Source organism: Notothenia rossii (assembly GCF_949606895.1).
Source record: "Notothenia rossii genome assembly, chromosome: 9".
Lineage (NCBI taxonomy): Eukaryota > Metazoa > Chordata > Actinopteri > Perciformes > Nototheniidae > Notothenia > Notothenia rossii.
The window spans coordinates 78,377,234-78,394,494 of record NC_136907.1 but is presented as its reverse complement, the minus strand read 5'-3'; the positions used below and the strand labels follow the sequence as shown (position 1 = coordinate 78,394,494).

At 39.7% G+C, this 17,261-nt stretch overlaps 2 protein-coding genes across 2 annotated transcripts; one reads left to right on the top strand and one right to left on the bottom strand.

Annotated features, from left to right (window-relative positions):
• The first annotated feature begins 15,229 nt into the window (after window positions 1-15,229).
• On the top strand, window positions 15,230-15,906 carry LOC307020677 (histone H4). The gene has a single exon (XM_079652204.1). The coding sequence runs from the start codon at window positions 15,246-15,248 to the stop codon at window positions 15,555-15,557; it is 312 nt and encodes a 103-aa protein (XP_079508330.1). The 5' UTR covers window positions 15,230-15,245; the 3' UTR covers window positions 15,558-15,906.
• Window positions 15,907-16,366: 460 nt separating this feature from the next.
• LOC307020665 (histone H2A-like) lies at window positions 16,367-16,851 on the bottom strand. Its single transcript, XM_079652192.1, has one exon. It carries the CDS (start codon window positions 16,837-16,839, stop codon window positions 16,456-16,458), a length of 384 nt encoding a protein of 127 aa, XP_079508318.1. The 5' UTR covers window positions 16,840-16,851; the 3' UTR covers window positions 16,367-16,455.
• Window positions 16,852-17,261: the final 410 nt, after the last annotated feature.

Genomic DNA, 17,261 nt, shown 5'->3' with positions numbered 1-17,261 from the left:
TAGATGGAGCAGCTTCAAATAATAATAATAATGAGAGATTGAAATATATTTAAAAATCCCACAGCGTCCCCAAGGAGTCTCACTGTTGGAAAGATTTTATTTGGGAATGGAATAATTGAGGTTATCGATAACAATTCCTCTAAGTCCAATTAAAACAATGTTGAAACTAAAATTAAGGAAATGTAAAGAAACATATAGTATATTCATTTTGTGATTTCATTTTCATTAATATATTTTGTTGTTATTGTCTTAATGACTCAGAATGAGACTGCACATGTTATTATGTTATAGAATAAGCAGAACAATGAACCTGTGATGATAAAAAAAAAGGAAGTCCTTCACAGTTTTAGGAAGCTTTATTGTGTTTTTTAATGATTTTCTCTGTTGCCAAATGACGATACATTGGGAATAACTTGGTGAATGTCTGATATGTCCTTGGTCAGAACTAATCTCTACTCTAAACGCTGCAGCAACATGACATTTGGAAATGTAATCTGCATGGAAAGCCTCTAATATACAACTACAAATACAAATGTTGTCTTTTGTTCGGACACAAACTTTTTGCAAATCCTTTCTGCCTTTGTTTTTTTGTTTGTCCGTCTCTGTAACTCCTGTTGAAAAAGATGCGGGTTGTAAAAATCATCACCATTTGAAAAAGCTGCTTATATCTCTGTGTTGCAAACCCGTTGTTTTAAGAGTAAAAGTATTACGTTCATATTAGTTTCACATTTTGAATGGAGTTTGTTGTTTTATTCATCATGTAAAGCTTCTTCAAACATACATCAGGAAACATCATTTAAATGACCAGAATCTCAGCTTTGTAAATAAAAAATGATGAATGAACAAACAGAATAACCTGAATGTTGTTAAAGATTTATTTACACACTAACAGATTGCAAAATATATAAGAAAGAAAGCCTGTGTTTATCTGTTTGGACACATGCAGATGACAAGAAACAACAAAACTGCACCAGAAGGAATATTTGAACCACAGATAAATGTTATCCATCAAGGGTAGTCCGGTATTCTCTCCACACAGTGTTTTATATACATTTAACACTTATAATGTCGATAACATCCTACGTTTAAATTTTGTTAGCTGTGAGTTGGCCCTTCATAATATATATATTTCACAGATATATATCTTTCACCGTCAATATGTATACATTTAACTTTTTGTTTCATTTTATTTTTCTACAATTCTCCTCACTTCTTCTGCCTTTTTTACATTCTGCTACGGAGGGAAGAAAAACCGCATTTAGATGAATAAAGTCAATCTTACAGGCAAACACATGCAATCAGGAGCAGTGATGGACACACATGGATTTGACAACAGTTAAAAAATATTACAGAGCAACTCCTGAGAGGATGTTAAAGTAGCATGCATAAGTGACATCACTATGTAACACATTGGACGTGATAGGCAAAAAGGCGGGACATCTATAAGCGGTTGACGGACAGCTAGAGGTGCTGCAGCACAGGCAGTATGAGAAAGATAACAAGCTTTTTGTACATTAAAGCACGGAGACATGTCACAGTAGAGACACAATCTGCTTTCCTGACTTTGGTTTTTCCAGTTGACAGATCTCAGCTCTGTCTCTGTACGAGTCGAGTGCAACTCCAGCGTAGAGGGGCTCAGTGAAGCTGGTCTGGAATCTGAGGAGGTTCATGGTTTGGTCGGAGACGCTGTAGAAGGACAGGATACCTTCACTGTGATCCAGATTAACTCCTAATCTGGAGGACTGAGCAGCAGACATCATTTATATGTTGAGTGAAACTATCTTTGTCAAATCTCCCTGTCCAAAATGTGTAACTCAATCCATGTACAGATTGGACCGCTCTGCTGATACTCTTGTAAGAGAGCGCAATATAAACGGCTCTCTTTCCAATCCATCTCCACCTCAAAGTAGCAGCGTCCAGTCAGACTCTCTTTACTCAGGACCTGAACATTAAAAATGAATTTGTCTGGGTAAAGGAGGCAAGATAGTTTATTGTGTGTCACGTTGACTTTCCTGTTTCCCTCGATAAACCACTGTTCTCTGCCGTGTTAGAATCCATCGTGATTTGGCGGGAGTATTCAAAGAATTAATCTCTGGTCAGAAGATTTCTGGTAAATTCTCTTTCAGAACAACCTGCATTTTTTCTCCGAAGTCTGACACAGCGCTCTTCACATCCTTGAAGTACAGCAGGCGGTTATTGACTCTGGAGTCTAACAGCGAGGGGAAGTTTTGTACAAACTCACTGTCATCCTCTGTGTTGGAGAGCTCATTCATATCAGAGTCTTTCGTCTTCAGGTCATGCAGTTCCTCCTCCAGTTTCCCCTGAAGATGTTTGACTCGTCCCACTACAGTTTTCCGCTGGTATCCGACCATCTTTTTCACAGTAGACTTCCTCCCCTCCACGGTATGGATCAGCCTTGAAAATACTTGGTCACTTTCCTCCAAAGCTTTATCAGCGCGGCAGCTGATTTCCTCCGTCCGCCATTGAAGCTGCTGCAGATATCGCTCTCTGTCTCTGATTTCCTGCTGGATTTTGTGTCGACTCTCCTCCACCTTCTTCTTCCTCTCGGTCCTTTCCACTGCTTTCTGCTTGTCCTTCTTCATTTCCCCCAGCACGAATGCTAACATGGTGTTTTTAACCAGGTCAGGTCTGGGTGTGAAGGCCTTCCTACACTGAGGACAGCTCTCCCTTTGTATCTGGTCCTCTCCATCCCAGTAGTTTTTAATACAGTCCATGCAGTAGCTGTGTCCACAGGGAATAGTGACCGGGTCCTTCATCACATCCAGACATATCAAACAGGAAATGGATTCAACGTCCAGCTGAGCTCTTTTCTGTGCCATCTCCCCTCGTTGCAGAAACTGTGAGAGAGTAGGAAGATCTGTGCTCTCACTTAAATACAAACTCTGGTCCTTTTGATCCATTTCATTGGCTCATTTTCACAATTGCATATCAGAGAGTGGGAGAGAACAACAAGAGCTCATGCAATAATTGTGTGAGAGTGGGAAAAAGAGGGAGGAGTTATCTCGCTTGCATGCCGAAGGAAGGGTTCTCTTAAAGGGGCCACGCACCTTTTACTGACTGTCCATAATGCAGAGAACAACATTGAAAGTGTGCATCTATCGACATAAAACACATTTGTTACTGGAAGGGCAGCTTCTTCTCATGGATATACACACAGTGTCTTAGTTAAAGGGCTATTTCAAATGACACTGGTTTACCTGGTCAGCTGGCTTGTTAAACAATCCTAAAGTCCCCCAAAAATGAAATAGGTGATTCAGCTTTTATCCAGAGGGGCCAATCAGTGGACACTTTTAAACAACACATCTTTTTATTAGCGACACCCCCTTTTAATTTCGTCTTTTAATCTGTATTATTCCTATATTTGTTTATTCTATAGGTTTATATTTATAGTTTTATTAGCGCCATCCCCTTTAAAATTGGTTTATTATTTTTTACTATAGTTCTAATGGTTTTCATATTTTATTTTAATCATTAATGTTGTCTTATGTATTCCTTAATCTTAATATTCAATATTTATTGTATTGTATTTTCTTTTTACAATCACACCTTTTACCTCCATGTGTGAATTAAAAGTTTGACCTGAAGTGAATGTCAAGTGTTCATTTGTGATATGTGCCGTGTTGTGAAAGCATTATTGTTAAAATGACAGAAAATGGTAAATGTAGCTAGGGAAACCAACCAAGAACTACCAAATGATAAATAATTATAAAGACATTAGATATCACTCCTACTTTACAGCTTTTACCTTTAAGATAGACACTGTTTACGAGTAAGAGCTGTACAGCAAATGCTTTCTTACAAATATAATTACAGTATACATCTGTTGGTAAAACTGACTTGATTTTCCCATGTTAATTCATTTTTCAGTTTCACTTTCACTTTGTCCCTACTGTTTTTCAACATAAACTACCCTATACCACTGTGTGTACAGGATGAAGTGTACTACATGTAAAGATATTTAAATAGTTTTACTCTGAGGAAACATTGCTGCTATTTTCTTACAACTGGATGTAGACTTGTTATACTACTACTTACTAACAAAACACTTATAGGGACACCTTGAACTCCATTAAACTATCTATGCACACATTAATGGGGTGTCTGATCACTGAGAGTTATTAATGCTTGATGCACATGCAGCAGATACCACAGTACTTATGTCTTGATATTGGCATTTCTGTTTAATTGTTTGAGTTTTGTCCCTTTTATTTAATATTTCCGATAAAGCGACGCTGAAGAAAGCTGTTATTGAGTATAACTGAATATAATATTTTATAAACAGGCTGAAAATAATTATCTGTACTGTGTATTTATTGTGGGTTTGATCATCAGGGGGCTTTGGCATAATGTAAACCATTGTCCAGATTTTCCATTTCTTGCAGTCTTTTTCATACATTTCATTCATTAAATATAAATATAATGTTGGGAAAAAGCAACAGTGAAAGAACATAAGCCCAAATAGACATTGATTATGTTGTTAGTGTTTTTATTCATCTTCCATAGTTTTAATGTGTTCCAACATACATCAGTAAAGTCTTGCTGCTCAATGATATGTACAATGTCACTTCTTCAACACAATCTTTTGGTGGGATACATATATACAATATATATCTAGATAGATATAGAAATGTGTCAGCCTTCATGCCAGAAATTCAGAAATGTTCAAAACTCAGCTGATATGTTTTTAATAAAGTAGAAACCCAGCTGATTTCTACTACCAGTTTCTCAAGCATCTCTTTAATACAACCAAGATACAAGTAACTACTAGTATTTCAAACTTCAGATTAAACAGGATTACACAAAGACATATAGTAAATATTTCGGTAGTGACATGAAAACTGGGGACATGATTTTTTGAGTATAGTTTTTTTATGAAAAAAATAAAACCCTCAATAAATCTAAATATTTCAACTTCTGTTTCGGTGAAATCATAAAGATCATCTAAATACACCACAGAACAAAATAAAATAAAAATGTTTTAAGTGTTATTTAGTGTTACAACCCGGCTCCTGGGCTGCAACAAAAAGCAGGGAGACGAGACGAAGGGTAAGAATATAACAATTTTTCATTCTTAATAAACAATATAGTGCAAGGAACCAGCCACAGGTCCCCGAGCCTGGCACGGAGAGAGGGCCCAGAGGAGTGAGAGACACGTAACCGGCTGGGCTCCTCCTATATACTTTTCCCCAGGTGTAGCTCATCAGGCAGGTATCCTCCCCGACAGGTGCGGCTCATCACCACCGGAACCTGTGAACACCCACAAAGCACACACAAACAGACGGCACCTATAAATGACGTTTTTGTATATATTAAGCTTCTTAGTGAATATCTATGTCTTAATACTTAATTGTTTTGTTAATTCGGTAGAATGCCCCATATATACAGTATCTGCTTCTTCTCCGTACCCCTCTGAGAACAGATTTGCGTTATGTAGAATAGATAGAATAGAAAGGGCGACCCTACGGCTCCCGGTCCAAGCCCCTACTGACTTCACCCACTGCTTGAGTTTGAGTCCATCTGCAACTGAATATGATCTGTGCTCTGGTTTCACTTTACTCAAAGTCAGAGAGATATTTGACTGTTTCTCCCTCAGAACATCCTGTAGTTTATCTCTCACTTCTGTCACTTCTGCTGTCACATCGTCAAAGTATCTCAGAGGACGGGTTTTGATGCTGGATGTGTTTGTAGATTCACTGAGAGGTGGCAGTGGGTTGTAGACTTCAAAAAACTCAGTGTGATCGGGATGGCTTGGGACCTCTTTCAGCTCAGTTTCCCTGTTCTTCAGCTCAGAGATCTCCTTCTCCAGATTCTTCTGAAGATCTCTTACTCCACTTACTGGGATGGAGAGAAACAGAATAAAAAGGAGAGCTGTCCTCAGTGTAGGAAGGCCTTCACACCCAGACCTGCTCTGGTGAAAAACACCACAATATCATTCCTGGTGGAGCAGCTGAACAGGACTGAACTCCTTATTCTCAAAAGGTCTCAAGCGCAGAAAGAAATCAATGTGAGTCTACATAAAACCCAGCAGAGGATCCAGGAAAGAAAGGAAGAGGTGAATCCGCTTCAAGAGGAAGAGGATGCTATCAACTGCTCTTCTGATAAAGCAGTGGAGGAAAGTGAGAAGATATTCAATGAGCTGGTCCGTCTCCTGGAGAAAAGAAGATCAAAACTGAGCAGCAAACTGAAGTAGTGTTTAATACAGTCCATGCAGTAGCTGTGTCCACAGGGAATAGTGACCGGATTCTTTATCACATCCAGAAATATCGAACGGGAAATGGAGTCCAGGTCCAGCTGAGATCTTCTCTGTGCCATTTCACCTCGTAGCAGTAACTGATGCCCCTTTCACACCAACGCGTTTTCAGGTCCGGCTCGGAGCTAGAGCCTGAAAAGTACCGGTTTTTCCTCTTCACACCGCAGCGGGGCTGCCTCTTAGCTCCGGAATCCGGGTCGTTTCTAGCTCCAAAAAATTGTCGGTCTAGAAGCAAGATTCTGGAGCTAAGAGGCGGCGCCGCATACGTCTCTCTTACGTCGAGGCGTGCAGGAAACTAAACCCACCTCCCCTGAACATGGGTCGACTGAAGAGTCTCGTCAAGCCTGCCTACAAGCAGTAGTGCTGAGCAAAGTGACTAGAAGACAACCATACACTTATAAAAACAACCACACTTTATAAAGTCAGGCAACAGTAACCAGGCTTCGTGTGATTCTGTTTATTTGTATCTTACTTTGACCATCCGTTCGCTGATCATTGTGGAGAGCAGAATCAGAATACCTTTATTAGTCCCACAGAGGGGAAATTTGCAGCGTTACAGGCAGACGTTTTGTTTTGTATTATAGCAGCTATCGGATGGAATCCCCTTACGCAAAGAAAATATATTTCCCCATATATTAACTGTCAATATATTGCATTATTTTGTTTTCTGATTTACTGGTTAATTGAAAAGATTTAATAAAGGACATCTTGCTGTTGGCTACACCAACAGATACTGATTAATAATCAACATGAAAAACATATTTATTCATATCTACAAAATATATTGAAGATATATAGTGTTAAGTATTATTATTTGATGACGCCCTTAGTCTGTGTACTACGGTAGCAGTCGCACTGTTATTCTGTTCTTGTATGAAGGTACGTCCTAATGTGACGTCACTACGTTGACTGTTGTCAGTCTGTGAATAAACTTACCGGAGACATGCTGAAGAGAATACCGAGTCTGATTTACATATTGTTCATACGCGATTCATGTGCACCCAAGCTTAACAGGTTATGGGCCCAGGCAGAGTTGGACACAAACCGACTTGGAGATAAGTGAGTTAGATTATCGGAAGAAGTGTTACGCGACGTATTACGCGTTAGCCAATTAAGCTAACAAGCTAGCTTAGCAAGTGAAGTATATTAGCAAGCTAGTAGCCCTCGCGGTAAAGTTGGCGCGCAAAAATGGCAAGCAGAGCAACAGGTCTCCTGGCACCGCAGCTCTTATTCAAAGGATGTGAAGATAAGTATGACCTTTGGGAAACAAGATTCCTAGGCTGCTTACATACTCTGAGGCTAAAAGAGACTATCTTACATGAGCCCACCGGTGCTGATCAAGAACAGCTAGATGCAGATAGAAGGAAGAATGCTGATTGCTATGCTGAGCTAATAAGGCTGATAGATGATAAGAGCCTGTCGCTAATAAGACATGAGGCCGCAGATGACGGCAGGAAGGCTCTGAAAATACTGAAAGAACATTATTCAGGGAAAAGCAAGCCGAGGATAATAAACTTATACACGTCGTTAACGAGGCTGCACATGGCAGACAACGAGAGTGTTACCGACTACATGATAAGGGCAGAGAACGTGATTACAGCCCTGAGAGATGCAGGCGAGACCATGAGTGATGGACTGACCATAGCCATGATACTAAATGGGTTACCAGACTCCTTCAAGCCATTCGCCGTCCATGTAACACAGAACGAAGATAACGTTACGTTCACAGACTTTAGAAGAAGATTAAGGGTCTATGAAGAGTCGGAGAAAATGAACACAGCAGAATCCACAGATAATGTGATGAAAACATGTGCAAGGCAAGGCCGAGGCACCAAGACGCACGCTAGCAACAGAAGAGATGAAGATGCCAATGTGACGTGCTACAAGTGTGGAATAAAAGGACACATATCAAGAAAATGTTTTCGAAAAGTGTGGTGCGGTTACTGCAAAAGGAATACACACGATGAATCACTCTGTAAGAAAAAGGGGGGAGAAGATGGTGCCAGAAAAGTCGCAGAGGAACAGAATGGCGACCAAGACCATCTCTTCAAGGCCAAGCACACAAAGAGCGGGAAACCACCAGACAACGTGAAGATGAAAGGCATCATGGTGGACGCAGGAGCGACATCCCACATCGTGAACGACATCGGAAAGTTTAAAAGCTTCGACGATTCATTCCAGCCCGAGTCTCATTCAGTGGAGTTAGCTGACGGGACCAAGTGCAATGGAACAGCACAGAGAAGAGGAACGGCGGTGATATGTCTATTAGACGACGCCGGACGACAACACAGAGCACAGCTACGGGATGCACTGTACATGCCCTCATACCCACATGACATCTTTTCGGTGGCAAGAGCAACAAACGGAGGGGCGACAATCACCTTCAAGAAAGGGGACAGTCACATGGTTACCAAAGACGGCAGCAGGTTTGACATCCATGAAAGTGTAAATTTGTATTACTTACCAACTGTTGAGGGGAATGTTGACCAATGTAAAGGGTGTCACGACATGCAAACTTGGCATGAAATTTTGGGTCATTGCAATTACGAAGATGTACAAAATGTACAAGGTGTAGTGAAAGGCATGGAGATAAGAGGAAGTGCAGTCAAACCAGCTCAGTTGTGTGAAGTGTGTACACAGGGCAAGTTCACCCAAACGAGAAATAGGGAGCCAGACAAAAAGGCTAAGATGCCCTTAGAACTAGTCCACACAGACTTAGCCGGTCCCATGTCAACACCAAGCATAGAAGGGCACAGATATACACAGTCTTTTACAGACGACTACTCTGGTACTATTTTTGTGTATTTTCTAAGGTCAAAGAGTGATACAGTGCAGGCCACAGAAAGGTTCTTAGCAGACATAGCACCTTACGGAGAAGTTAAGTGTATCCGTTCAGATAACGGCACTGAGTTTACAAGCCGAGACTTCCAGGCACTGTTAACCAAAAATAGGATTAGACACGAGACGTCTGCACCCTATTCACCCCACCAAAATGGTACAGCAGAGAGAGGTTGGCGAACTCTCTATGATATGGGCAGATGCTTACTGATAGAAAGCAAGTTACCAAATAAACTATGGAACTACGCCATACAGACAGCAGCTTATGTAAGGAACAGGTGTTACAGTAGGCGCACAAAGAAAACGCCATACGAGCTGTTCACAGGCAAAGAACCAAATATATCCAAACTTCAGAAATTTGGGTCAGTGTGTTTTGCTTACAAACAAGAGAAGGGAAAGCTCGACCCTAGGTGTGAGCAAGGTGTTTTCATAGGCTATGATAAAAATAGCCCAGCTTACCTGGTGTATTATCCAGACACAGAGAGGGTCCAAAAGCACAGATTGGTAAAATTCACAACAAAGGGGGATAAAGAAAAGGAAACACAAACACCAGAGTCATACAATGAATATGGTGATAGTGATGTACATCCCAGGGTCAAGGACAGCGATGAAAATGTTGTTGATGAATGTGATGTGGGAAATGTGCCAGGTCAAGATACTCAAAGTGGTGCTTCTGGGACTTTACCTGAACAGACTGAACGTACACAGCCGGGTAAAGTCACCGAGACTCCAAACAGAAAAAACCCACCCAGAACCAGGAGGAGACCAGCTCACCTACAGGAGTTTGAGACTGACGATACGGAGGACAAACTGCAAACATGCATGGATTTTTGTTACAGAGCAGTATGCGACATTCCTCAAACCTTCCAGGACGCCATAGCGTCACCCAAATCAAGGCAGTGGAAAAATGCCATGAACGAGGAGATGAGATCACTGGAGGAGAACGAGACCTTCAACCTCACCCAATTGCCACCAGGCAAACGGGCAGTGGGGGGTAGATGGGTCTACCCACTCAAGAGTGACATTGATGGGTCAGACAAGTACAAGGCGCGATTTGTAGCTAAAGGCTACAGTCAGAAACCAGGAATCGACTATGATGAGACATTCTCACCCACAGCTGATATGACAAGTGTAAGAGTACTCATGCAAAAGGCAGCACAGGAGAACTTAATCTTACACCAAATGGATGTTAAAACAGCCTATTTACATGCACCCATTGATTGTGAAATATATATGACACAACCAGAAGGTTATGAGAAACAGTCAAAAACAGGTGAAGAGTTAGTATGCAAGTTGCACAAATCTCTCTATGGTTTAAAGCAGTCAGACAGAAACTGGAATGCTATGTTACATACATGTTTGACTGAAAATGGTTTTGTACAAAACCCCGCTGATCACTGTGTGTATACAAGAGAAAAGCACAGCGAAAAGGTAATCCTAATAATATGGGTTGACGATCTCATTATAGCAGCCAGCAACGAGGGTGTATTGGAAAGTGTAAAGGGGATGCTCACTGAAAGGTTCAAAATGAAAAACCTGGGAAAGTTGAAATATTTCTTAGGTATAGATTTTGAGCAAACAGAAGGTCAAGTCAAAATGTCTCAAAAGAGATATGTGAGCAAAATACTGGAGAGATTTGAAATGCAGGATTGCAAGTCCAGAGACACACCATGTGAGCCAAAACTAGAATACACAGCAGACGCTGAAAACATTAAAGAGCCAAGAAAGTACAGGGAGGCAGTAGGAAGTTTAATCTACTTGTCCACATGCACTCGACCAGATATATGTTTTGTGGTCAGTAAACTATCTCAGCACTTTGCTGAACCAACTGAAGAGCACTGGAACACAGTAAAACATGTGTTCAGATACCTTAAAGGTACAGCCGAACAGGGGTTATGCTTTAAGAGAAATGACACAGATAGACTAGGTCTGAGAGTGTACAGTGATGCTGACTGGGCATCAGACGTAACAGACAGACGTAGTACATCAGGATATTGTGCCAGTCTCAGTGAAGGAAGCTCCTTGATCTCATGGAAGGCAAGGAAACAACCTACGGTTGCACTATCTACCTGCGAGGCAGAGTACATGGCCTTAGCATCAGCCATACAGGAATACATCTACTTAGAACAATTACTCAGAGGTATAGACAAATACAAATATGCACAAACAAAGGTGTACGAAGACAACCAAGGTACTATAGCAATAGCCAGAAACCCAGTAAACAGGCAAAGGTGCAAGCACATTGATATTAAGTACCATTTCATAAGGGAGACTGTAAATAGTGGAAAGGTAATTTTGGAATACTGTCCTACTGAGCAAATGATCGCTGATGTGATGACAAAACCAGCCACCAAAATAAAGCTAAAGAGGTTTGCTCAGGATATGTTTGGCACCTAGAAGGGCAAAGAGTTAACATAGTTAAGGTAAAAGAAAAAAAAGCCTTATTTTGTTTTGTTCTCAGGTAACCCAGTAAGCTAAGAGCGAGTGGGGGTGTTAAGTATTATTATTTGATGACGCCCTTAGTTTGTGTACTACGGTAGCAGTAGCACTGTTATTCTGTTCTTGTATGAAGGTACGTCCTAATGTGACGTCACTACGTTGACTGTTGTCAGTCTGTGAATAAACTTACCGGAGACATGCTGAAGAGAATACCGAGTCTGATTTACTTATTGTTCATACGCGATTCATGTGCACCCAAGCTTAACATATAGAATAATATTTTGTGTTAATATATATTAAAATATATTGATGTACAGAATAATATATTGTGTTAATATATTGCAATATACGGGATAATACATCAGTAATTGCCGCTTCCCATATATTGAGTAATATATGTAAATATATATAATATATTGGCTGTGTATTTATGTGAACATACATTTACTATATATTAACATTTATATGCGGACATGTATGTACTCTATATTCAGATGTATATGGAGACATGTATGTATTATATATTCACAATTATATGGGGACATGTATGTACTGTATATTCACAATTATATGGGGACATGTATGCACTATATATTCAGATTTATAAAAGACCATGTAAGTAACATATATTCCGAACATGAGTGCAATAGATGTTCACAATGGGGAGAAATGCATGTTTTAGTAAAAAAAATCTTTAATTCGTTTTTTTCTATCAATGTGTAACAGTTATCAAAATACTCATTAAAAGAAGGACAAGGAAAGAAAACAAGAAAAGGCCTGTAAACAACACATTATGTAATGACTCAAGACAATTTCCACGTAATTATGTAATAAAACCCACATTTTGTAATAATCTGCTGCATTCTGTAATCAACAGCCTGAACGCAATATAAAATACATTTCCCTGCATTTTGTAATAAATTATTACATTTTGCAATGGTTATTACAAAATGCGTGTGTTGCCCTTTTAAAAAACTGTAATATTTATTATGTAACCATAACCAAACTGTAAATATATCCCAAAATTGATGTTGATATACATGTTGGCTAATGAATAATGGTAACACTTCTTGATCTAGTTTTGGCCAATGAAAGATATTCTACTGAAATATTTTTTATTTAATTATTAGTAAGGATGATTCATGGTTGAATAAATAAAAAAAAAGTTGTAATGTTATTGTTTGCAACTCATTTTGTAATAAGCACTGCAATATGTAATAATATATTTCAAAATGTGGCGACATGTATATTTGCATTGAACTTGTTTACTACATAATGGGCAAATTATTACAAAAGGAGGTGTTATTACATAATGAAGGGAAAATGTATTACATTTTGTATAGGTATAGTTAATAAATGATGCATCGTTATTTCATACAGGGCCAAAAAGAGCAGTCTGTTATCCTATTTAACAATCTTGTTTTTTGTTTCACCTGGTGACAACTTTAAACATGAGCTGATCACTCATTAAAACAAGGTCCGGAACAGGGCCAAAAAAACAGCCTTGTACCCTATTTAATCGTCCATCTTGTTTTTTCGCTTCACCCGGTGCCTTAACTCACAAATTCTTGTGTTAATGGATTTTCTTATATCTGATGTCTTGGTCCCCGGATGGTGGTTTACTGCAGCATCTGTGGAACAGAACAATTAAAAATAATTAGAAGTTCACAACAGACAGCAGGAATTATAACAATATCCATAATATCTATATTAAAGCATGGGCTGGCTTGGTGAATAATGTGGGAATGCAAATAGTGGAAGAATAGGCTTTGTACATTTTCGTCTGAGTGTGGCGCTACTGGTTGGTATGTTTTATGGAATTTGGACCAAGCATCTGCATCTGTAACAGTTCTGCTTAAAACTTTTTCAAATGTAATTGCATTCATCTTTTAAGGTGGGGTAGGTAAGTTTGAGAAACCGGCTCGAGATACACTTTTTGTTATATTCCATGGAATGCTCTTAACATCCCGATCGCAATGAATATCTGAAGTGCTTTGACAGAAAATATGGAAGCCGTGGTACTGTAAAAAGCACGACCAATCATTTTAGCCGGCCCGGCTAAAGTAACTGGATGGCCTACCTGTCTGTCAGCCTTCCATCTGTGCACAAACTTATCTCGTGCCCTCATTGGTCATCTGCGTGTTCGTGTTGGAGGAGGGGCTCTGTAAGGAAGTGGCTGTGTTTCTGCTTGTTATACATTAAATAAATAGCTGTCTACATGATAATAATGAACTGTGCTGCAGAAGAGAGAAGTGTATGTTTCTTTATTTGTGATTATATTCTATAAAATATGAAATTAAAAAGCTTTTATTTGGGTTTCCAATCAGTCTGTAAACCATCACATCAACTTTATGATCAATCTTTCAGTTTGTGTGTACAGACAGAGAGATCGAAATACCGTTTCCCATATATATATAAAAACATGTGTATAAATATATATATACACGATCTAGTGATGTCTTTATGATGCTCATATTACTGCTAATATAGATCGTGTTTAAAATACTTTAAAATGCCTTAATACCTGTCACTGTAAGCATATATCAGGGTCCTCACCAATATATAAAAAGTTACCGGAAAATAAAAAACCATAACCAACCAAAAGTCTAAAATATATATATATATTCGTATTTAATCCCTTTTTAAAATAGAAACCGTGTTGGTATTAAAGCACATGACTTAATCAACAAATAGCACACATTTTGAAGAGCATAATAAATATAGGGCATAAAACAATAAAATAGTGCAAGAAGAAACAGAGCACAATAAAATAGTGCTTGCTATTTTGTAAGAATAATGGACTTATGACATATGAAAAATAAGTCTACAATGACCTTTGATTTATTTGCTTTCATATGCAAAAGCACATGCTTTGTACAGAGAATAAAACATGTTGTATTGATTATATTGAGTTGATATTAAACATACTGATTAAAGAGCATTCCCTACTTCCGGCGCCGCGCGAGTACCTTTATTAGTCCAGTCCCCTCTGTGGGACTAATAAAGGTATTCTGATAAGCCAGATATCTTCTATCTATTTCTGACTGTTTATAAATTAATGTTGCATTTTCAAATTTAGATCAGCTTTAATTGACCAGACTTATAACATTTTGTGAAAGCTGAAATATGTTATAAGTTGAAGAAGTCCATGGTTATTTGTCTGTTACTTTATATTTTATATGTACCATTAACTATTTGGTACATTTCTTGATTTTTTTATTTAGTCATTTTGATGATGTATAAATTCAGGTGTTTCTATTGGACTAATTCTTACTTTTATGTCGAATTGTTGACATGTGTTATGTATACAAATGTATGTCTTGACTCATCAGAAACAGAATGAATGTCTCCTATAGAGTATTTTTTGAAAACTTTGATTAACTTTAAGTGTATTGTTAATCTCAGAAAGGGTCTTATTTCAATTATAAATGTTATTAAGCATGTGAGGGTTGTATTACATATTAACAAACGTTTAATCATCAAACGCTTAGTATAAAGCCTGACTGAATTATATAAGCAATATTAGAAGGAAGACAAAATGTTTTGAAAGATAATGTGGAGGCTGCAGCGTTGGCCCCGCCTAGCCGCTTTCCCGCTCTCAGTCTTCTCTTAGGTCCGCAGGGAATATTTAAATACTGCCGGTCACTCTGCTTCTACTCATTCGTTCTGTACGAGCCGAAATAACTATACCTGCAAAATGAGTGGAAGAGGAAAAGGAGGAAAGGGACTCGGCAAAGGAGGCGCCAAGCGTCACCGCAAAGTTCTCCGTGATAACATCCAGGGAATCACCAAGCCCGCTATCCGCCGGCTGGCTCGCCGTGGCGGAGTGAAGCGTATCTCCGGTCTGATCTACGAGGAGACCCGTGGGGTGCTGAAGGTCTTCCTGGAGAATGTGATCCGTGATGCCGTCACCTACACCGAGCACGCCAAGAGAAAGACGGTGACCGCCATGGATGTGGTGTATGCCCTTAAGAGGCAGGGCCGCACTCTGTACGGCTTCGGGGGTTAAACATCTACACCCTGACATACCTGGAAAAACAAAGGCTCTTCTAAGAGCCACCCAAATTACTCAAGAGTCCGTTTCCTTTCCATATCAGAAATATTACACGTTTGAGTCCATGAACATTATATCAAACCTAAACTCCATCTCCAAAACTAGGATACTTGATGATAAAAATGCATTCACAATGTTATTTATCCGACATCCAAGATGCACAAATCAATTAAATGTTCGTAGATGATAAAGTCTGTAAAGCTACAGCCCCAACCACGACTGCTCCAAAGAATCTTCTTCCTGTCGGCAATATCAAATGTCAGTCATTCAACATTATATGAAACCTAAAATCCATAAACGTAACTCTTGCTATACATTAAAAGTTTCACCGACATCTGTTCTAAATGCCAGTTGTGTCGTTATGAATCTAATGATCCCCGAAATGTAAAGAAGATTTAATACACCTTTTAAATGTGTATATATTATAATATGGGTATTTTTAGTTGGGTGACTTGGTGAAAGGAGGGAGACTTTAGTTGAAAGTGGGTGGCTCTTAAAAGAGCCTTTGTTGTCTGTTCAAGCGGGATCAGGGTGTTCACTTCTTGGCAGCCTTCTCGGTCTTCTTGGGCAGCAGCACAGCCTGGATGTTGGGCAGCACACCTCCCTGAGCGATGAATTTATTGTGGTTTTGACAATCAGGGCGCTTTAGCATTATGGAAATGCGTTGGCTAGAAATACGTGTTGAAAAAGCAGTTACCCTACATCATTACAAATCAAGGTAGTGAAAACTACAAATAAGACTTTATAGTCGTTGATTAAATAAATATAAAAGTGTTGGGTGAAAGAAAGCTCTCTGGATAGAAGTGTGTGGCTCTTAAAAGAGCCTTTGTTTGTTGAAGCGGGATCAGGGTGTTCACTTCTTAGCAGCCTTCTCGGTCTTCTTGGGCAGCAGCACAGCCTGGATGTTGGGCAGCACGCCTCCCTGAGCGATGGTCACTCCTCCCAGCAGCTTGTTCAGCTCCTCGTCGTTACGAACGGCGAGCTGCAAGTGGCGGGGGATGATGCGGCTCTTCTTGTTGTCCCGGGCGGCGTTTCCAGCCAGCTCCAGGATCTCAGCGGTCAGGTACTCCAGCACAGCGGCCAGGTACACCGGGGCTCCGGCACCGACACGATGGGCGTAGTTACCCTTCCTCAGATGTCTGTGGACACGGCCAACGGGGAACTGGAGCCCGGCACGGGATGAGCGAGTCTTGGCCTTGGCCCTAACCTTTCCTGCACCTTTTCCGCGACCAGACATTTTTTATGTGATTATTCTTTAACGTTTAGATTGAAGTAAGTGGATCACCGTTCTCACCAACTTATATAGGAGCGCAGCTGTACGCTCATTGGTCAGATTGATCCGTAACTGTGATCGTCCAATCAGAAAACAGGTCAGTCTGCCGCCTGAATTCTTTTTAGTTGCTGTTAGCAGTGAGGCATGTACATGTCCATCAAAGTGACCACGCCCTAATGTATGCAAACACTTTAAGACCTAATATAAATAAAAGGGTCGTGTTAGAAAACAATTCACAGATTCATAATCATGAAGGTGGAATCTAACTATATCGATAATAATATTTATTGCCTCCATGGGTAGAAACATGTTTTTTTTTCTGCTGTAAAGTTGGGCATTTTAACATGGGGGTCTATGGAAATTGCTCCCATATTAGGTCTTAAAGT

Bases quoted from the DNA above. Each gene is read 5' to 3' on its own strand.
- LOC307020677 (XM_079652204.1), top strand. From the start codon at position 15,246: ATGAGTGGAAGAGGAAAAGGAGGAAAGGGACTCGGCAAAGGAGGCGCC.
- LOC307020665 (XM_079652192.1), bottom strand. From the start codon at position 16,839: ATGTCTGGTCGCGGAAAAGGTGCAGGAAAGGTTAGGGCCAAGGCCAAG.